The sequence below is a fragment of the Cynocephalus volans genome, chromosome 6, assembly GCF_027409185.1.
Source record: "Cynocephalus volans isolate mCynVol1 chromosome 6, mCynVol1.pri, whole genome shotgun sequence".
Lineage (NCBI taxonomy): Eukaryota > Metazoa > Chordata > Mammalia > Dermoptera > Cynocephalidae > Cynocephalus > Cynocephalus volans.
Genome location: NC_084465.1, coordinates 61,437,323 through 61,460,468, shown reverse-complemented (window position 1 = coordinate 61,460,468; position 23,146 = coordinate 61,437,323). Strand labels below are relative to the sequence as shown.

Genomic DNA, 23,146 nt, shown 5'->3' with positions numbered 1-23,146 from the left:
AAAAAAGTTTGCTTTAGATAAAAGAATGCATAGGTTTTCTGCAGTAACAGGTGAGAAGAGAGTGTGTTTGGCCAGTGCCAAAGGTGGGTAGATGAGGAGGTAAGAATCTGTGGAAGTTTTCTTCTGACTACTTCAGTTTTCTCAGTAAAGTAGGAAGCGAGACATTTGGCTGGTAAAGAAAGAAGATGTAAAACAGCCTTCTAGGAAAGTGGGAAAGTGAATGGACTATTGAAATAATTTGGGTATAACACATGCACGTGCTCATGTATGCACACCTTCCGCGCACATACACACTTGACTGGGGAGGAACAAATTGATGGCTCTGAGCTCCCTAGGTTACCTCTGGTCAAGCTTAGATTGATTTCAACTAAACTACTCAAACACTTACAAACCCAATTTGCCCTCAGGTGGTAAAAATGTTGAAAATGCCCATGAGAATACACTTGAAAATGAAGTAATACCGCTTAGCTTACAATGACTCTTCAATTTTTGGACTTTCAAGTCTCTGATGAATGCTATGAATCCTTTCCCCAAAAATGTGCACATAAATATTTATACCAATTTGGGGTATACAGAATATTCCAAAAACTTCATGGAAAGATTTGTATTACCTTTCAATTCTACTTTTCCACAAACTTTTTGAAGTACCTTGTATATGAATCCTTGAAGACATGTCCGTGGGTCCTGGGAACCATTTCTTTTTGGTCCTAAGGAATACATTGTTTACCCTGAGGTGGGACTACTTCAGTTCTGTGAATGCAGGTAATGAGTTGGGCCAGAAGAGTTTATAGTTCTGTTTGAGCTATGTAAAATTCTTATGTATTTATTACATCCCTTCATGGCATTCAAAGGGACCTGCACAAAGATGCTGTACCACTCATTTATACCACCCACCAAAAGGAAGTCCGCGATGCAATATTCTGTGGAGTTAGCTTTCTTACCAACTTATAGTGAAAAAAATCAAATCTTTCAGTGCTCTCTGGTCCCTCAGCAAGCCTAATGTGTACACCTATACCCATTCTGACCCTTTACGCTTCTTAATAAGGTCTGCACGCAGCCATTGCTCTAACAGCATGAGAGGTGTTACACTAATCATGCTGAGCTTCTTTGTGCACTGTGTCAAGAGACAGCTGCTGACATTGTCTATGTGTCAATAAGGATATTATAGGCTATTAAAACAACTGCTTGGCCCGGTCTGGAAAGAGCAGACCATCAGATGGCTGCCTGAAGCTAACAGAGCTGAACTTTGATGGGCCACAATAATCTACGTTTGTGTTATATTCATTGGTCTTTTTTGATTTTACACTGCATTACCATTCATATACATTATAACTCTATCACCCAGACATTAATTGTCTCTTACTCTTATAAGGAAGCAAGTGCTCTCTTTAAGTAAAAGTACTAACCATTACCAGTTTTACCTGGACCACCTATAGACATGTGAGGTGGACAGTGCTATGGACTGAATGTTTGTGTCCCCCCAAAATTCACATGTTGAAATCCTAACCCCCAATGTGATGGTATTTGGAGATGGTGCCTTTGGGAGGTGATTAGGTTCATGAGGGTAGAGCCCTCATAAATGCATTTAGTGCCATTATAAAAGAGACCCCTTGTGGTATTTCTCTTTCTGTGTCTGACTTATTTCACTTAACATAATTTTCTCTAGACACATCCACATTGCTGATAATGACAGAATTTCATTCTTTTTTATGGCTGAGTAGTATTCCATTGTGTATATATATACCACATTTTCCTTATCCAGTTGTACAATGATGGACATTTAGGTTGATTCCATATCTTGGCTATTGTAAATAGAGCTGTGATGAACATGGGAGTCCAGGTATCCCTTTGACATGATGATTTCCACTCTTCTGTGTATATACCCAGTGGTGGGATTGCTGGATCATATGGTAGTTCTATGTGTAGCTGTTTGAGGAAACTCCAAACCATTTTCCATAATGGCTGCACTCATTTACAGTCCCACCAGCTATGTAGAAGAGTTCCCCTTTCCCTGCATCGTTGCCAGCATTTGTTATTCTCAGTCTTTTTAATAATGGCCAGTCTAACTGGGTGCTAAGAAAGAAGGAAAGAAAGATGGATGGATGGATGGGTGGATGGATGGAAGGAAGGAAAGAGGGAGGGAGGGAGGGAGGGAGGGAGGGAGGGAGGAAGGAAGGAAGGAAGGAAGGAAGGAAGGAAGGACCACAATAATACGTTGAACTTTCAGAAGGAGAGAACAAACCTAAGGGAGAGAACAAACCTAAGGATACTAGAGATGGGGAGGGATGGAGATTGGGGAGTGATTGGTCTGGTAAGCAGCACAAAGAATAATTACAATTTGTAAAAATGAATATGCTAATAAAAATAAATAAATGAAAGAGACCTCAAAAAGTTATCTGGTCCCTTTCACCATGTGAAAGCACAGCTAGAAGGCACCATCTATCAGGAAGCAGGCCCTCAGCAGGCAGCCTTGAATCTTCCTTGATCTTGAACCTCCCAGCCTCTAGCACAGTGAGAAATAAACGTCTGTTGTTTATAAACTACACAGTTTGTGGTATTTTGTTATAGCAGTCCAAATAGGCTAAAACAGATAATAATAAGTAATCTGACTTCATTGTATAATAGCATGCCTGAGTTCTCAAACAGATAATAGTCTGTCTGTGAAGATTAGCTCTCAACTGGACAGGCCCATGTGTCTGCATACCGATCAGAGTCTTCCAGGCCGGATAATGGCCACATCACCACACCTTGTCAGCTGGTAATTTGTACTTCCATCTTCATAGACATCTAGATCATATGGTTTCTATTTGAGGCTGTAGTTCACGTTGCACTCTTTGCTAATTATTCCCATTCAGCTTGCTCTTCCAATCTGGGGAAAAGTTAGAGAAATATTTGGAAATTTGCCTCTGTCCTCTTCTTAAGTGGTGTTAAGGAGAGCAGGCTCTGGAGATGGACCGTCTACTCTAAAACCCGACTTTTACCACTTGTTAGTTTTGAATTTTAGGGAATTTTTTCATATTTTAATTTCCCTATCTGTAATAAAAGGTGGATAACAATAGAACCTACTTCATAGGATGGTTGTGAAAATGAAATGGATTCATTCATTTAAGATTCACCGAACAGAGGCTAGTCATGAAAAAGAGCCCAGCAGATGTTGCTATTGTTATCAACAGGAAACTCAGGCTTCCACATTCCTCGCAAATGAACTTACATAACTTGCCATGAGGATATGGCTCCTTACGCAGTTTCATCTCTGTAAAGCTTTGTGACACTACCTCAGTTTTTATAGTTCTTGAAAGCTTGGGACATACCCATAGTTACTCGGTACCCATTATAGATGTGAATAGTCATCCTTTAAGCAGCATTTCCTCAGTAACTGGGTCACCAGCCATGCCTCTCGGGAGAGGCAGGTGACTTCAAACTATGGCCCACGGGTCAGCTCTGACCTGCTGCCTGTTTTTGTACAGACTGTGAGCTAAGAATGGTTTTTACATTTTTAAATCATTGAAACAAATCAAAAGAAAAAATAACATTTTGTGGCACATGAAAATTATATAAAATTTAAATTTCATTATCTGTAAATGAAATTTTAATGAAACATAGCCACACCTATTTGTTTACATATTGTCTGTAGTTTCTTTCATGCCACAATGGCACAGTAGATTAGATCTGACAGAGACCAGATGGTCTGCAAAGCCTAAAATATTTACTGTCTGGCCATTTATAGAAAAAGGTTGCTGATCTTTGAGGTAGGGTATTGAGTTATCTTCAATCAATCCATCAATGAATTTGTATTAAAGCATTCCATGTGTCAGACATAGTATAGGCCCTACTTATTCCCAGCTCTCAAGAAGCTTAGTACAGTGGGAGGGATGGATGAGTGAACCAACAAATGCAGTTGGACATGACTGGTGCTGAGATAGAGTTATACAAAATGCTTTGGGAAAGGAGCACCTGACTCCATGTGTAGGAATCATGGGGGGCTTCCAAAAGTAGATGATAACTGGGTTTGGTCAGCTTCTCTCACACAAAGTAAACATGTTCTGTGCAACAAGTCAAACCATTTTAAAATAAAGATTAAATAAATTAATCTTCCCCCCTTCCTCACCTCTACTTATTATCACCCTCCCTGCCTCTCCAAAGCCAGCATGCTATCTCTTCTGTAATTTTTCTCTAAGACCCTTAGTACATAATCACTGACCTGCTAGTTTGCAGATTCAGACTTCCAGATATCCTAAAGTCTGCCTGGATGGGGAAGAATAGCATCAAATGTTTGGATGCTGGTCCCAGAGATGAGGGCAAACACGCTCTGTGATGTTTCTAGAGGGAGAGCCAGACTACTGAGAGTAGCCTACCCAGATACTCTCAGACATTTCTTCTATTTGCCCTTCCTTAGGCAGAATCATGTTACCTCTCTGTGGGGGTGAACTAGATACCACAGTCTCCTTGTTGGGAAGTATCCCTTACTTAAGGAGACTTGGATTTGCCAAGGCTCTTGAAACCTGAAGGTTTTGCACTAAACGTGGAATCTGACTTAGCTCTAAAAACTTTTAAGTGAGTAGATCCTTCTCTGCTGCTGTAATAGACTCCTCATAAGCTTTCTCTTCCCCTGATGCCTTGCCCTTATTATCAGACTTCAGCCTTTGTCCTGCCTTTTTACTGGGAACCTGATTTCCTGACCCCCTACTCTCATCTATCTCTAGCATGTTTAGAATTTGTGCAGCCTTTGCCTCAGCGTCTCTGTCGACGGGGGCCTAGAGAACTCTCTGGTCCCGTCACACCATTTTTGTAAACAAAACTTAATCACTGTTGAATTTCTGTAGCATTCCATGAATTCTCATCTTTCTTGAGACACTGATCACTATCTAGAAATGAGCCTAGATAAAGGCAATTGTGGTTTTCAACGTGTTGCATTGAAGGTGACAGACTGAGCACAAGTATAAATGACATTTAGGCAGTTGAAGAAATGACACTGAATCTTGACATAAAGAATAGTAGTAGGGACTTAGCAATATTTGAGTTGAAGAGGATGTTAAATCTCCTTGCATAAGATATAGAGAGAAGTAGAATGAATGGGAGCCCTAAGCCTTGAGGAAGGATTCAATTGTTAGCAATAACTAAATCTAGCATTTATTGAGCATTTAATATGTGCTAGGTACTGTTGTTTTTTTTTTTTAATTTTAACATTTACTTGTACATATTTGTGAGGTACATTATGTTATTTCAACACGTGCATATACCATACAATGATACACTTAGGGGATTCACTTAGGGTAGACAGTATAGTTTTGCACTCAATACTCTACCACGTCTCTCCCCGAACCCTCCCCAGTCTCTGGTAACCATTATTCGATTTTCTGCTTCTATGAAAACTACTTATACATATATATATATATATGTATATATATACATACATACATACATATATACATATACATACATACACACACATACACACACACACACACATAGATTCCACATTTATGCAGTATTTGTCTTTCTGTGCCTAACCTACTTCACTTAACATGATGGTTTCCAGTTCCATCCGTGTTGTTACAGATGACAGGATATCATTTTTTTATACCTGAATAGTATTCTATGGTGTATATATACCGTAGTTTTTTATCCATTCATCCATCCATGGGCATTTAGGTTGATTCCATCTCTTAGCTATTGTGAATAGTGATGTGATGAATATGGGAGTGCAGATGTCTTTTTGATATATTGCTTTCATTTTCTTTGGGCATATACCCAGTAGTGAGACAGCTGGGTCCTAAGGTAAGTCTTAATTCATTTCTCTGAGGAACCTCCATACTGTTTTCCACAGTGGCTGTACCAGTTTACACTACTACCAGCAATGTAGGAGAGTTCCCTTTTCTCTACATCCTCTCCAGTATTTGTTATTTTTTGTCTTGGTGGTAATAGCCATTCAAACATAGTGAGATGACTTCTCATTGGGGTTTTAATTTGCATTTCCCTGATGAATAGTGATGTTGAGCATTTTTTCATGTGCTGTTGCCCATTTATATGTCTTTTGAGAAGTGTCTGCTCATGTCTTTTGCTCACTTTTTTTTCCCTTTCATTATTTTAGAAACTTTTATTGCCTGTAAGAATATTATTTTATTCCTTATTTTTGTCCTAAAAAAATTATTTATTTTTGATTGTACATATTTATGTGGTACAGAGTTGACTCTCAGTATTTGTGTGCAGTATGTGATGATCAAATCAATATTATTAGCATGTTCACCATTACAAATCGTAATTACTCTTTGTGACCCCTACCTGGTTACTCCCAAACCCTCGTCTCCCTGCTCATTTTTTGACTTGGTTATTTGGGTTTTTTTGTTGTTGACTTGTTTGAGTTCCTTATCTATTCTGGATATTAGCCCATTGTCTGATGCGTGGTTGGCAAACACTTTTCTCCCATTCTGTAGGTTGTCTCTTCACTTTGTTGATAGTTTCCCTTGCTGTACAGAAGCTTTTTAGTTTGATGTAGTCCCATTTATGTGTTTTTGCTTTAGTTGCCTATGCCTTTGTACTCTTGCTCAAAAAGGACCTACCAACTTCCATTTTGTGTAACATTTCCCATATGTTTTCTAGTAGTTTCATAGTTTCAGATCTTAAATTTAGGTCTTTAGTGTGTTTTGAGTAGATTTTTGTGTATGGTGAGAGATAAGGGTCTAGTTTAGTCTTCTGCATGTGGATATCTGGTTTTCCCAGCACCATTTGTTAAAGAGTCTGTCCTTTCCCCATTGTACATTTTTGGATTCTTTATTGAAAAATCAGCTTACTGTAAGGGAGTGGGTTTATTTCAGGGCTCTATTCTATTCTGTTGGTCCATGTGTCTGTGTTTATGCCAGAACCATGGTGTTTTGGTTACTATAGCTTTATAGTATATTTTGAAGTCAAGAAGTGTGATGCCTCCTTGTTGAAGTGTGTTGCTTGCCTTGTTCTTTTTGTTCAAGATTGCTTTCACTATATGGGGTCTTTTGCGGTTCCATACAAATTTTAAGATAGTTTTTTCTATTTCTGTGAAGAATGTCATTGGTATTTTGATAGGGATTGTGTCGAATGTATAGATTGCTTTGGGTAATATGGACATTTTGATGATAATTGTTCCAACCCATGAACATGGGATACCTTTCCATTTCTTTGTGTCCTCTTCAATTTTTTTCACCTATGTTTTATAGTTTTTTTTGTAGAGGTCTTTCACCTCCTTGGTTAAATTGACTCCTAAGTATTTCATTTTTTTTGGTAGCTATTATGAATGGGATTACTTTTTTGATTTTTCTCCAGCTATTTTGTTGTTGGCATATAGGATGGCTATTGATTTTTGTGTGTTGATTTTGTATCCTACCACTTTACTGAATTCATGTATTAGTTCTAGTAATTTTTTGGTGGAATCTTTAGGGTTTTCTGTGTATAGGATCATGTCATCTTCAGATGGGGATAGTTTGACTTTGTTCTCTCCTATTTGGATGCCCTTTATTGCTTTCTCTTGCCTTATTGCAGTGGCTAGAACTTCTAGTACTATGTTGAATAAGAGTGGGAAAGTGGGAATCCCTGTCTTTTTCCAGATCTTAGAGGAAAAACTTTTGTCTAATCAGTATGATATTAGCAGTGGGTTTGTCGTATATGGCCTTTATTGTGTTGAGGTACATTCCTTCTCTGCCTAATTTGTTGAGTGTTTTTATCATGAATGGGAGTTGGATTTTATCAGACGCTTTTTCTGCATCTATTGAAATGATTGTATGGTTTTTTTCCTTCATTCTGTTGATGTGATGCATCACGTTTTTTGATTTGCGTATGTTGCATCATCCTTGCAGCCCTGGAATGAATCCCACTTGATCATTGTATATGATCTTTTTAATGTGTTGCTGGATTCTGTTTGCTATTATTTTGTTGGGGATCTGGGTATCTGTATTTATTAGGAATATTGATTTGTAGTTTTCGTTTTTTTGTTGTGTCTTCTTCTCGTTTTGATATAAGGTTAATCTTGGCCTCATAGAATGAGTTTCAAAGTATTCCCTCCTCTTCAATTTTTTGAAAGAGTTTGAGAAGAATTGGTATTAGTTCTTTAAATGTTTGGTAGAATTTGGCAGCAAAGCCATCTGTTCCTGGGGTTTTCTTTGTTGGAAGACTTTTTATTACTGTTTCAATCTCATCATTCCTTATAGGTTTGTTTAGGTTTTCTAGTTCTTCATGATTCCCCTTTGGTAAATTGCATGTGTCCAGTAATTTATCCCTTTCTACTAGGTTTTCCAGTTTGTGTGTGTATAATTGTTTGTAGTAGTCTCTTATGTTCCTTTGTATTTCTGTGGTCTCAGTTGTAATGTCCCCTTTTTCATTTCTGATTTTATTTATTTAAGTCTGCTCTCTTTTTTCTTTGTTAGTCTAGCTAAAGGTTTATCAATTTTGGTTATCTTTTTGAAAAAACCAGATCTTTGTTTCAACCATCTTTTGTATTGTTTTTTAATCTCTAATTCATTTATTTCTGCTTTGATCTTTGTTATTTCTCTCCTTCTATTGATTTGGGGTTTGGTTTGTTCTTGTTTTTCCAGCTCCTTGTGTGAAATATTAGGTTGTTTATTTGGAGTCTTTCTTCTTTTTTGATGTAGGCATTTATTGCTATAAACTTCTCTCTTAGAACTGTTTTTGCTGTGTCCTGTAGGTTCTGGTATGCTGTGTTTTCATTTTCATTTGCCTCCAGGAATTTTTTAATTTCCTTTTTGATTTCTTCTTTGTCTCATTCATTATTGAGGAACATACTGTTTAATTTCCATGAATCCATATTGCTCGTGTACCTTTTGTTGTTGATTTCTAGTTTTATTCCATTATAGTTGGACAAGGTAGTTGATATGATTTTGATTTTTTTAATTTAAGACTTGTTTTGAATCCTGACATATGGGCTATTCTAAAGAATGTTCCATGTGTTGCTGTGAAGAATGTGTAATTTGCAGCTGTTGTATGAAATGTTCTATAAATGTCCATTAGATCATGTCACCCTCTAGTAGAGATTAATTCTGATGTTTCCTGGTTAATTTTCTGTCTGGATGATCTGTCCTTTGCTGAAAGTGGGATATTAAAGTCCCCAACTATTATTGTCTTGGAGTCAATCTCTCCTGTTAGGTCCAATAGTAATTGTTTTATATAGCTGGGTGCTCCAGAGTTGGGTAGGTATATATTTGGAATTGTTATATTCTCTTGTTGAATTGATCCCTTTATTATTGTATAACATAATGCCCTTCCTTATCTTTTTTTACTTTCCTTGGCTTGAAGTCTATTTTATCTGATATAAGTATAACTATTTCGGCTCTTTTATGGTTTTCATTTGCATGAAATACCTTTTTCCATCCCTTCACTTTCAGCTGGTATGTGTCTTTATCAGTTAAGTGAGTTTCTTGTTGGCAGCATAGTGTTGGCTCTTGTTTTATAATCCATTCAGCCACTCTGTGTCTTTTAATTGGGGCATTTAGTCTGTTCACATTTAGGGTTGTTGTTGACGTATTGGGACTCACTACTGCCATTTTGCTATTTTTTTTTTTCCTTGTTCTTTTGTGGATCCTTTTTTCCTTTTTCCTGGTCTTACTTTCTTCCTTTGTGGTTGAGTGGTTTTCTCTAGCTTTACATTTGTATGTCTGGCTTTTTATTTTTAGTATATCTCTTCTAAGTCTTTGTGTTATGATTACTATGAGGCTTACAAAAAAAGTTATAGTTCTAACAAAATATTTTAGACGAATAACTTTTATGTCTAAGAAAAAAGAAAAAAACCAAAGCCCACTCTATGCTTTGGTGTTATTCCCCCCCCCCCCCGTTCCACTTTTTGACATTTGGTTGTTCTAAGTTACGTCTTTTAATATTCATATCTCTAATATGGCTGTTGTATATGTTAGTGTCTTGTTAGGTTTGTCCTTTGTGTCTTTATACTAAGGATATAAGTGATTTATTCACCACTCTTATAACATTGGAGTATTCTGAGGTTGTGTGTGTCTTTACTTTACTAAGGAGTTATGTGCCTTCAGATGCTTTTTTGCTGCACTTTAGCATCATTTTCTTTCAGATTAAAGAGCTCCCTTTAGTTTGTAGTGCAGGTCTAGTATTAATGAATTCCCTTCGCTTTTGTTTGTCTGGGAAAGACTTTATTTCTCCTTCATATTTGAAGGTTGGTTTTGCTAGATAGAGTATTCTTGGCTGAGAATCTTTTTCCTTCAGCACCCTGAATATGTCATCTCATTCTCTTCCGGACTGCAGGGTTTCTACTGAGAAATCCACAAAAGAGATGTATTGGGGCTCGTTGAATGTTATGTATTTCTTTTCTCTTGTTTTCAATATTCTTTTTCTTTGTTTTTTGATAATTTTATTATGGTGTGTCATGAGGTTAAATCTCTTTGGATTGAATTTGATTGGTGACCTCTGAGCTTTCTGTATCTGGATGCTGTCATCTTCCTCCATAATTGGGAATATACTTTCTTGATTTCTTCCTCTTTCCTTGCCTTCGGGTGTACCAATTATGCAGATGTTATTTTACTTGAGCGAGTCCCATATTTGCTATATTACTGTTTAAATTTTTTTATTATTTTGCTCCTCTGATTGGATAATTTCATATGTTTTATCTTCGAGCTCACTGATTCTTTCCTCTATTTGATTAATTCTACTGTTGGAGCTTTCCGTCAAGTTTTTCAGTTCAGATAATGTATTCTTTATTTACAGAATTTCCATTTTTTTGATTGATTCTATTCTTTTGTCAAGTTTCTCATTCTTCTTATTCAGATTAGCATTTAACTTTCTATCCGTATTTTCTTGTGACTCCCTGAACATCCTAAGAGGGTTATTCTGAATTTTCTGTCAGACATTTCATAGACCTGCTGTTCCTCTGCACCCATTGCCTGTCTTTTATTTGTTTCCTGTGGTGGTGACGTATTTCTCTGTTCTTTCTCAATATTTGTGTCTTTACCTTGATGCCTGGGCATTTTAAGAGACTGCCATCTCTTCTAGGTTTTATAAGTTGTTTTCAGAGCTTTGTCTCTGGCCTGTGAGTTGGTTCCCCCCTCCCCCTGCCCATTCTGTGATAGAATAACAACTACCACCACCACTTAGACTCCGCACAGGAATTAATGTGCTATCCTTTGGTTAGTTCCAAACATTGAGCTCTGTGCTTGAGCTAAATAGTTGCATTGCTGCTGATTCTCTGGTGAAGGCTTTTTGTGCAGATCATTAATCAATTCTGGGCTGTGTGGAAATTCCAGCCTGGAACTGAGTTTTTCCTGCAGATTGTGCCCCCTGCCATTCTATTGCCCTTACGCATTTCCACTGAGACTAGCTACCCTCGCTGCGCCCAATGTTCTTCCAACAGGTCAGCCTTTCTCCTGCACTCCGACCACTTCCAGTGGGGCAGGCCATGTACGCTTCCCTCACAATAACTCGCTGGCCTCTGAGAAGCTCCTTTCTCCATTTGGCTGCAGTTGCTTGTTCCTTTGTGGGCCCAAGGGAACCCTACCAGTGGTCTTTATAGCCTGTGGGCTGGTATGGTGCGCTCTGAAACTCTCCTCTCCCCTGCAGACTCTATGCAGGTTTATGGGATGGGTGCCACTGTGGCTATTCCTGGCTTCAATCCCTGTGCAATAGCACTCCTCACCCCCTGCCAGAGTGGCTCCAAAGCAGCCAGGGCTCAGAATGACAGCTGCCATCCCTACAGCCTCTCACTGTGGCCTCTCACACCTTCACAAACTCTGTGGGTCTCACCTTCTCTTCCCCCAGCTCCAGTGGTCCCATGTTGGCAGACTTTCCTTATTAATAGTTGTAAATTGGTTCCTTGTGGAAGGAGCAATGCTGGGGTTCATTTATTCTGCTATCTTAAGGATGTCACTCTCCTCTCGTGAAAGAATTTATAAAGAAGAATTTTGTGAGGGATTCGTAGAGGATGGAAAAACCTCTGGGCCAGAGAGCTTTTTATTAATAAAAGCTGATTGGAGGAAAAGAAACGTTGATTGGAGAGGGTCTAAAAAATATATCTTCATTTCATCCTTTGGTCAGTAGAGATCATCCCTGTCAAAGGACCTGAATGCCCAGTTTTTATTCTCACTGCTACACTTTGACACTGCTGAAGCACAAATAAAAGGGACTTCATGCTAGATTTGGTTTCTGATCACCGAAACTATATTTATGGTATAAATAAACATAGGAGCTAATTTTGACCTTGAACATAAAGTTTTACTTTTTGAACTATATAAAAATGACTATAGACTTAGAAGCTGCCATTGTCAAAGAACATTTGTTTAAATTCTCTTGGTTCCTTATCTCTAAAAATGAAAAAATGGTAGTAGCAATGAGTAGAAAACAGATATTTAGTTAGATTTGAAAATGGACTTGTTTTGGTAGTGATACACACTAGTGACAATTAGTACTATTTAAAAACATTTCCTGGCTAGTTAGAGAAGATAGAAAATCCATAATCAAGAGATTTTCTAAGATTCATTTGGAGAAAAATTCTCACCTGGCTATTCAATATCCTGCTTAATTTTTGGAAATGTGAAACAGAAGAAATTTCACAACTTATTTAAATAAAAACAATCTGGAAAAACTTATTGTTGTATAGATATAAGGTGAAGCCGTCAAGGATCTGCCCTATGTGTTTTGCTATGTTACTTCTTATTTTCTGTCTTACCCTTAATGCAGTTTTTCCCAGTGTTCTGTGCTGAGCCTGCCATTTTCTCCTTACCTCTATCCTGTCCTTACAGGGAAGGAAAGATGGCTTTTTTCTTTCCTAAATTGAGCTATGACCTTTAGCACATGACTCCTAAATCTTTAAATCTGAACTGTCTCCACAACTGGACATCCTCATTTGAATGTCCCTGGTACTACAAAGTAAAAATGTTCGAGACTGAACTAATAGTTTTCTCTCATCTGACCAGACCAGCTTTTTTTTGCTGACTTCTTATTTCCCACCATGACATTACTATTCTTCAAATACTTAGGATAGAAGTTTTGATCATTTTTTATTTTTACTCCTCCTACTTATATTCCATTAGTTGCTAGGTCCTATAACTTCTTCCTCTATAAATCTTGTAAGTATTTTCCTTCTTTTCTATTCTCATTTAGGTCCTCTTTCCCTACATAATTGTAGTATCTCAAGTTCCTTAGTCTTTCCTTATTCCAGTTAATCTTATATATTACTGGCAGCTAAATCTTGCTAGAACATACCTCTAATTATATCTTTTTTGCTCAAAACCATTGAATGACGGCTAGTCTGTTTTCATTCACCATACTTGTGGGGCCCAGATTATCTTTCCAGACACATATCCACCTCTTTCCATTCACATGAGGTACCCCACACCCCAGCCAAACTGGTTTTACTCATTCCTCAAACATGCCATGGACAGTTGTCCATATTGTATACTTTGACAGAAATACTTTTTCTCCCTGTGGCCACACCTGTCAGAATCAGACTCATCTGAACTAAGCCCTCTCATTTTGTAACATAACTTTTTGCAACGACTGCAAAATTTAAAATATGCCTACCCATTGATCCAGCAGTCCTGATTGTGATTATTTATCCTATAAAATATTTACCATATGTACATACATAAAATATGTGTGCAAGTATGTTTAATGCAGCATTGCTAATAATAGTAAAATATTGGAAATAACTGAAATAGATGCAGCTTTGAAAAAATAGATGCACACATACACACATATATTGACAAGAAAAATTAGTCACAGAATGTAGACTGTGATTCCATTTAAAAAAAAATAAGTGTGGGAAAGAGGAATGGGTAAAGGGACACAAAAATCAAATATAATGTATATTGAGAAGTTAGAATTTAAAATAAATAAATAAGTAAGTAAGTAAATAAATAAATAAATAAATGTGTTTGTATTTGTATGTTTGTGTACATGCATACATAAAAGAAGATCTGAAAACGTATATACCGCAATGTCGAACAGTGGTTATTTGTGTGGGGGTGGGGGGGGTGGGATATTGGGAGGGTGGTAAAAGTATGAAGGACTTTTAAAATGTACTTTGTCCAAAAGTGTTAGCATTTGGCAACATTAGGTAAGGAGCTCACTGGTGTTTATTATACTATTCTTTATATTTTATTTTTTTAAAAAGTGAAAACTGGAGAAATTCAGTGTTAGATTTTAAATATATACTGTAGTGTCAAGTATGCATTGATATTTATTTATCAGAACAGGGATGCTAGAAGAGATTTTTCTCTTATGGTATCTTGGAGTGATAATCCAAAAAATATTTTAATTCAGGGACACTAATATTTCTGCTGACAGACTGCTTCTTACTTGATGTGGGTTTCTTCTTGCAAATAAGCATCACTGAATTTAGAGTGTGTGTGGTTGAACACAGCCGGCAGGGAATTATTTGAGTGGGTGCCAAAATGCTTACACAAGTTAAAACTGAATCAGCTTGACCTGCTTTTGTGTAAATTGTTAGGTAAAATGAGTTTGATTCATTTTTATGTGCTTATTTTTAATGGAGACCAAAGAGACATAAATGGTTTGTTTGTTTTGTGATGGTCTAGGTGCTAACAACGATACACAGATCTTCAGCAATCTGGAGGAAGAAATGACCACGTAATTAGACATTCTCCTTACTATTCTTAAGCTTTTCTGTATCAATCCACTTGTAGCAATGTTTAAAATTTTGCATTATCATAGCAAAAATTCAAAGTTTTGAGGAGAACAATACCATTGTTAGTTTTCCAGGAGGTGCAAGATAGAATTTTTTTAAGAAAATAATTTGCAGCATAAGATGTACAAAAATTAAGGTTAAGCCTAAATTAGACTTATATATGCATTGGTAAATACGGAATGTCATATATAGGGAAATCAGAGTAGTTTAAAGTGGCCTTTTAAAATGTAGTTGAATCAAGAACCGTTATTTTCAGTGGCTTTATAATTATTTGTTTGCTTCCTGTATGTTTCCAAGCATGATACGATAATGAGATCAACCAACAGGAATTTTTTTTTAAACTCAGCATCTAATTTTAAACAATGAAATAGAACATGCCAGAATAAATATAGTCACTCTAATCTTAACTCACTTTGGCGAAGCTCTTTGTTAATGATTTACATATCTTGAAGTTTACTCTTCAGAACAGGTTATAACAGATATCCACAGGTATGTGGAGGTGAATCAGAAGATAATGATTTCTCATTATCCTGTATAAATGATCTGGTAGATTTGAAGACAATGGAGGCATTTGACCATATTTTGAAAGATGAGAAGCAAATACCTTCAAATATTCATGTGGAGAGGCATTGTTTTTATGTTGTGAAAAGTGAAACAAAATGTCTCGTAATCATCATATAAATGCTTAAATATAAATATATTTTGAGTAAACATACACTGATGGTTTAAAATACCTTAACTGATTCTCAGAGCATGAGTTCTGCTTGTTCAACAGGGTTTCTTCTTAACCGTCTCTTGCTATATCATTAACACTTGGATAATAATTAATTGTCGAGTTATCTATTAACTAAAATTTAGTGTTCTGGTTACATCTTACCTAGTAAATACATTGTAAGTTACAAAATGTAGGTTGGGGAAAATTTGTTTACCAAGATTCCCGATGGATTGAGCACTGAATTATGAACAGTAACATCAGAGACTATCTGCTTATTACATAGCCATCTTTATAGCTTTTGCATGGTTCATATACTATTTGAAGATGGCAAATAGTGAACTTTTAAAAAATGGAAATATTGGAATACTGTATTTCATCTTAGAATGTTTGCCTTTAACCTAAAAATTAGTTGCTGAGTGAAGCCCAAGAGTTGTTTGCTTTTTACAATATGAATACTCAGAGCAAGGAAACATTAATTCAACGCTTCTAGATGATCAGGGGTCCAGTAAGCATTAGATGATGCTTATGTTTTTTATTACTAGAGTTTAAAATAGAAAGGCTACTATTTGATTCCTTAAGCATTTCAGGATAACTCATGATGGCCAGTTGGGCATAGGATATAAAAATACTTTTTATTTTCAGTTGTCTCTCAACATCCAAGCTCTGCCAAATTAATAGCCCAAATGCCAAGGGACCATTTCTTCTCTTGGTTCCACTTTCTGACAAGGTCTGTCACTTCTTTCCATGCCCCAGTCTGTAGAGGCCACCCCAAAATGTTCATTTACTAATGCTTGTGTAATAGAAGTAGACAGGACCATGTGGTGGGTGTGATGCCTAATGCTGTGATGCCCAACAACCACACAGTCTTTCACAATTACTGGCATTCTCCGAGTGCTTACTGTGTGCCAGGCACTGGCCCAACTTTGTTTCATGCATTTCTGCATTACTATTCTTATCTCCATTTTACCAGTTAGAAAATTGAGGCCCAGAAAGGTTAAGCAGTTTGCTTAAGATTATACAGTAGTTAAGTGAAGAGCTGGGATTTGAGCCAAAGCAGAAATCACTCTTAACCATTCCACTGTATTGGTACAGATGTAGCAGGATGTTGACCATCGATTCTGCTTGTTACAACCCCTTCTTATCTGTTAAAGATGGTGATATACCAAATAAAAAATGAGTGGTCTCTTTGGGAAAGATGCATGGATTAGAAACCAGAGAATACGTGCGGTGTCTTTGTTGTTTTTCAGGTATGCCTATTATTACAGTGGAATCGGTGCTGTTGTGCTTGTTGCTGCTTACTTTCAGGTTTCATTTTGGTGCCTGGCAGCTGGAAGGCAAATACACAAAATTAGAAAACAGTTTTTTCATGCTGTAATGCGACAGGAGATTGGCTGGTTTGATGTGCATGATGTTGGAGAGCTTAATACCCGGCTAACAGAGTAAGTATCTAGTTTTATGTTTAACTCAGATGTGGTTCTTATTCTTAATAAAATAAAGTAGTTGTCATCAGATCTGTTAGGAGATGTTAGTGCATCACGCAAAAGTAATTATAAGTCTAAATTCCTTCTGAGTAGCGACAGTGTCTTATCCATCTTTTTGTTTCCAGTACCCTGGCAGGGCAGGAGGGAACCTGCATGGCTAGCAGTGAATGAGAGGTTGGGCTTTGCCAGAATGAGGAAATCCTCTGAGAGTGTGCAATAGAGCAACCACACAAATACTGTGTGGGGAAATTTCCAAGCAATTTGAAATTTCTAGCGTGAATGCTTCTTGAATATGCCATGTCCATTTCCCAGGGCCATTTGAACTACAGATTCCTGTTGTTCATAACAAGTATACTATAGAAACTTACACCCTGCCAAATAAGCATATGCAAAAAGACCCTAGATATAAGCTAATTTACCCCACACTTAAAACAAAACTGGATTCAGGAAAAAAGTTTTGTGTTTGCAATTCTGACATCTATTTCTAACACTATCTTTTGTTTTAGTGATGTCTCCAAAATTAATGAAGGAATTGGTGACAAAATTGGAGTGTTCCTTCAGTCAATGACAACATTTTTCACTGGCTTTATAGTAGGATTTACACGTGGTTGGAAGCTAACCCTTGTGATTTTGGCCGTCAGTCCTGTTCTTGGACTGTCAGCTGCTATCTGGGCAAAGGTAGGTGAAGCCTATGAAGCCATATTTTAAAATGTACACTCTCTCATCCCCCCATGGAAGGGCCTTTTTACTTCATGATGCCCCTGGTTCTGTATTTTTTTATTTTTAATTTTTGCATGGCTGGTGGCTACCAGGATCCAAACCCTTGACCTTGGTGTTATAACACCACACTCTAACCACCTGAACTAATCGGCCAGCACTTGAATCTGTATTTCCAACTTACATTTAAATGTTCTGTTCAAAATAAGCTGGGTAAGTAGATCCAACCTCCCTGAGCACTGCCACTGCAGGGTCTCCACGCTGTCCTTGGCCATGTGATTCTTTGAGAAAGGGATGAAAATGAAGGAAGTAGATCTCAGATCTCATCCTCCGTCTTCGTAAACAAGACATGCTGAACTCTAAAGAGCTGAGTTCTCTCGTGGGTGATGCCCTATTCACATGGCAAGTAGAGATTCAAGTTCAGTGAACAACACGTGTCCCATTCAATTAACATTTTTTATTTTAATGTTTTTGGTTTTATAGATTTTGATTAATTTATATATTTATTTTACAGTTCTGTCAATGTTGTAAATTGTTCTACATTTATACATATTTAAATCCTTTGTTATAAAAATAATTTAAGAAAATAGATACTTTCTAATCCCATACGCATGTAAATCCTCAGCCTCAGTTCTCTCTCCCAATCACCAAGGCAAAGCAGTAGAAGTGGCCTTCCCCACCTCTGCACACATGCTTCCAATGATCTTGTAAAACTTATTTTCCCTTTCAAAGTAGGCATGGTGTTCATTTTAAACTGGTCTGATGTAAGAGTGAGTTTGCAGTGGAGAGATTGGCCCAGTGTGTAATTTTTGTTGGTTTCAACACAGCTTAGAGAAGGCACTACAAATCTATGTAGCAAAAGGATATAAGGAATGGAAGGCCAACCAAAGCCAAGTCTAACACAAAGTAAGTCAGGCTATTAAGTATTAAGAAGTTTTAGAAAATTTACCCCATAGGACGGATGCTGTTTTGTTATGGCAAACAGTAACTACCATTTATTGAGCATCTACTATGTCAGGCAAATACATATGTTGTCTTTCTGAAGTATAAGTATCATCTCACTTTACAGAGGAAGAAACTGAAGTTCTCAGGACTCTGTTAATTTTTACTCAGAGTGACACAAGGTTTTAAATTGTGTTCCTGGTGGTTATCACTTAGCTGAAATATTTGGCAAAACTTCTTCTAGTTATGCTTTTTTTTTTCCTGTGGGTTACTTGATCAATGGTGGACTTAAGTGCTAACATATACTTAACTACCTTAAATGTAAATGGTTTAAGTAACCAATCAAAAGAAAAATTTGCATTAAAAAATATGACCTAACTATATGTTGCTTACAAGAAACTTACTTCAAATTCAACAGCATACTCAGAGTAGAAGTAACAGCATAGAAAAAGATATACCATATAAACATTAATTAAAAAAAAAAAAGCAGGAGTGGCTATATTAATATCTGATGTAGACTTCAGAGCAAAGAAAACTGTTAGAGAAAAAGAGGAACATTACGTAATGATAAAAAGATCAACCCACCAGGAAGACATAATGGCCCTAAATGTCTGTGCATGAAGTAAAAACTGAGACAGCTGAAGGGAGAAATACACAACTTTACAGTTATGTTGGAAACTCAATAACCTTCTCTCAGCAACTCATAGAACAACTAGATGAAAAATCAGCTAGGATATAGAAGATCTGAATAATGCAATCAGCGAACAGCGTCTAATTGGCACTTATGGAACATTTGACCCAACAGTAGCAAGATACACATTAGTCTTTTTTATTGTTGTTAAGTGCCCCTGAAACATTCACCAAGATAGACCATATCCTGGGCAATAAAACAAACTCAACAAATTTAAAATAATTGAAACTATAAAGTGTGTTTTCTCTGACTACCATGGCATCAAACTAGAAACCAATAACAGAAAGACTAGAAAATCTCTAAAGGTATGGGAATTAAACAAAACATTTTTATTTAAATAATTCATGGATCATACAGGCAGTTCAAAGAAAACAAAAAATACATAGAACAATATATAAAAATATGTGGGATGCTGCTGAAGATGTGCCAAGAGAGAGATTTATAGCGTTAAATGTTTAACTTAGAAATGAAGAAAGTTCTCAAATCAGTGACCTAAATTTCTTCCTCAAAAAACTGTAAAAAGAGCAAAATAAGACCAAAGCAAGCAGAAGAAGGAATAATAAAGGTAAGTGCAGAAAACAATGAAACTGAAAATGGGAAAACAATAGAGAAAATTAATGAAACAGAAAACTGATTCTTTACCAAAAAAAATCAATAAAATTGATAAATCTCTAGCAAGACTGACAAAAATAAAAAGAAAGAAGACATAAATCTCCAACGTCAGAAATAAATTAGGAGATATCACCACTAATCCTGCAGACATTAGAAAAATAAAAAAAGGTATGAACAACTTTTTGCTAAAAACTTTGACTTGGGATCAATTCCCTGATATCCACAAATTACCAAAGCTGAGCTAAGATGAACAATCTGAATAGCCCTATAACCATTAAAGAAATTTAATTTGCAACTTCAAAGTTCCTGATAAAGAATTCTCCAGTCCTAGTTTCACTGGAAAATTCTGCCAAACATTTAAAGAAGAAGTAATACCGATTTTTATGATCTCCCCCAGAAAAAAGAAGGGGAGGGAAACACTTCCCAAATAATTTTATGAAGCTGACGTTAGCTGGTATCAAAACCAGACAAAGGCAAACAAAAAAACTACTAACCAATACCTATTGTGAACTCTGAGAATAAAAACCTTCAATAACTTATTAGCAAATCAAATCCAACAATATATAAAAAGAATTATACATCATACTAAGTGGAACTTGTTTCAGCTATGAAGCACTAGTTCAACATTTGAAAATTAATCAGTGTAATATACCATACCAATAAGCCAAAGAAGAAAAAACACATGATCATATCAGTTGGCACAGCCTTTGGAGGGAGAGGTAAGTTAGTAATACTGTGTAGGTAATTGTAATAATGAGAGTATCACCTTTCCATTATTTTATGTTGGAGGAACAGTGAACATTGGCTTTTCATATTCCTGAGAATAGATTGGAGGTTTTTTTTTTTTTTTCTTTTAACAGACATGATCCCATGATCCCTTGAAAAACAAAACATTTTATGAAGATTCTACCATATTTTTGTTGGTTTATTATTATAGAAGAAATAGAAATAATAAGGAGCCTGATTTGTTGAATTTAGTATGGTACTTCATACATTAACAATAAATTAAAATAGCATTATCTTTAAATTTCTAATTCAAAAATATTTCCTGGTAATCTTTTTGTTGTTGGCTGCCTCGAGTGAGGACAATTGTTGTGGCACCATGAGGTTTCAGGAAGAGCAGAAGGACATTGCTAAAGCATGTTGCATGAACCTCCCGTATTCTGCAGACCTGTTAGTTCGGGGATGGCGCTGACCACCCAAACTCAGACCCAGCACTGGGAATGATTCAGGCAAGTGAATTTTCCTAGGGCTGCCCACCCTAGGAAGATCACTTTGAGAAGTCAGGAAGGTGTAGTGAATCAGTGGGATACTGTCTTGAGTACCAAAGAGGATAGGTAAACGCAGCCCAGTGTCTGCACATAGAACATACTTAATAAATGTTCATTTGCCTTCATCCACCCATTCCTGTATCTATTGTGGCTCCTTTTACTTTCACACACAGGAAAGGAAAAAATACATGTTGAGCTTTTTATGCATAAAAGGAATAGACCAATATTACTTACATAAATGAGTCCAAAAATGTCTGTGAATTATTTATTGAAAGAACATAATCTTGTGTAATAAGAATTTTATTATAAATTGGTTGTGTGTAATCTTTATTTAGATGGTTGACGACTTTGACATTCCAGGTACAAGTCCTTTGTCCATTCCAATTAATCCAGCTTTTCCAATAGGTCCCTCTGGGACCTGAATTCACATGTCAGTGGCTGATTTCAGAGAGCGATTCACTCCGGTGACTGTTAATTCATGCTTTGAAGCCATATGGACTCAGGGTTGAATCCCAGATATTCCACTTATCAGCAAATTACTCAATTCTTCATGCCTCCATTTCCTCATATGTAAAGTGGAGGAAACAATACCTACTTCACTGTGCAACTGAGAAGAATAAATGAGATCCTATGTATATAAAGTACCCAGTACTGTTCTCTCTACAGAATAGATGCTCAGGAACCAAACAGAAGAATCAAAGAGCATCCATGAAACAAAGGCCTCTCTGGTGGCTGAATGTATTGTTTTGCCCAACAGCACCCACAGAGGAAACACTTTGCTTACCCTGGCATGTGAAGCCTTCTTGAGGTCATGTTACCATATAATACTTGGTCCCTTGCATTTTTCTTGCCTTCCACCTAGACACTTCTGAACCAGATACCATTAGCAATTGCCATGTTGAATGCACACCATATTTCCTTGATATAGTATCTGTTTTCTATATTTGTTTATTATCACAGAATATAGCTACTTTTCTGAAATTTAGCATCTCCCAAAAGTTCCAGTTGTATTTATTTAAATGAGCATCCATGAGGTTTTCAGTGGGAAAATAAAATTTTCAATTAATCAAATTTATTATATACCATCTTAGTCTGAAAAGAATTTGAGGTGGCTTACACAGTGAATATAAACATACACTAAAAAATAGATTAGAGCCAAAGACAAGTAAAAGACAGATTTTGTTCTATGCATGCATTAACATACAAGCAGCATTTGTGTATATTTTTACTTTGCAAAAGATAAAGTTAACTTGTTAAAAAATTTTTTTAATGATCTGAAATTGTATTTTTAAACAGATACTATCTTCATTTACTGATAAAGAGCTCTTGGCATATGCAAAAGCTGGAGCCGTAGCTGAGGAGGTCTTAGCAGCCATTAGAACTGTGATTGCATTTGGAGGACAGAATAAAGAACTTGAAAGGTTTGAGTTTCTTTTTTAAGTTGATAGAAATGTTAAATTCTATGTCATCTCATATGCCCTTCAGGTTGACAGTGTTAAATACTTATAAGCATTTTCTCCCATATATATATATTTGCTTAAATAGCTTAACGGATATATTACAGCACAACTAATATTCTGGAGAAGTTGCAATTCTAGTTGTACTCTTCTTATGTCTGCTAATTCAAAGGATTTTCTAGGGTTTTCTAAATGGTCAGTGACATAAAGATAATTTCCTAAGGCTGAAATGTATTTTATATCTCTGATAACTTTTTTTCCTATCAAGTTAATTCTTGATTCTCTAAGATTGAATGAGTATTTTGTATAAGATCTGTGGGGGCATTTTAATCTGTGGTTCACTTCCCCTCTTGCCCAGGCCCCTAGTCAGTTGAAATATGCTTTATGATAAAAATATAACCAAAAGCCACATTTGTACAAAAAGTTCAAAAATTTTTTTATTATGTGTTGGTTGGTATTATCCTTGCCCCAGTTCCCTTTTATTAGATTTCTGAGAATAAAAATGGTAATTTACTGAAATTAGATCCATTGATTTCTGAGCAGCAAAAGACTTTTTTAAAAATTGAATATATTATGTTAATATTCTTATTTTATAATATTTTATGTTATGAATATA

At 36.3% G+C, this 23,146-nt stretch overlaps 1 protein-coding gene across 1 annotated transcript in view; it reads left to right on the top strand.

Moving 5' to 3' along the window:
* Window positions 1-23,146, top strand: part of ABCB1 (ATP binding cassette subfamily B member 1) — a 100,627-nt gene that overhangs the window by 15,581 nt on the left and 61,900 nt on the right. Inside the window, exons 4-7 of the mRNA XM_063101044.1 lie at window positions 14,535-14,586; window positions 16,607-16,798; window positions 17,347-17,518; window positions 22,370-22,494. Coding sequence (XP_062957114.1) covers window positions 14,535-14,586; window positions 16,607-16,798; window positions 17,347-17,518; window positions 22,370-22,494 — 541 coding nt within the window. The remainder of the gene's footprint in view (window positions 1-14,534; window positions 14,587-16,606; window positions 16,799-17,346; window positions 17,519-22,369; window positions 22,495-23,146) is intronic.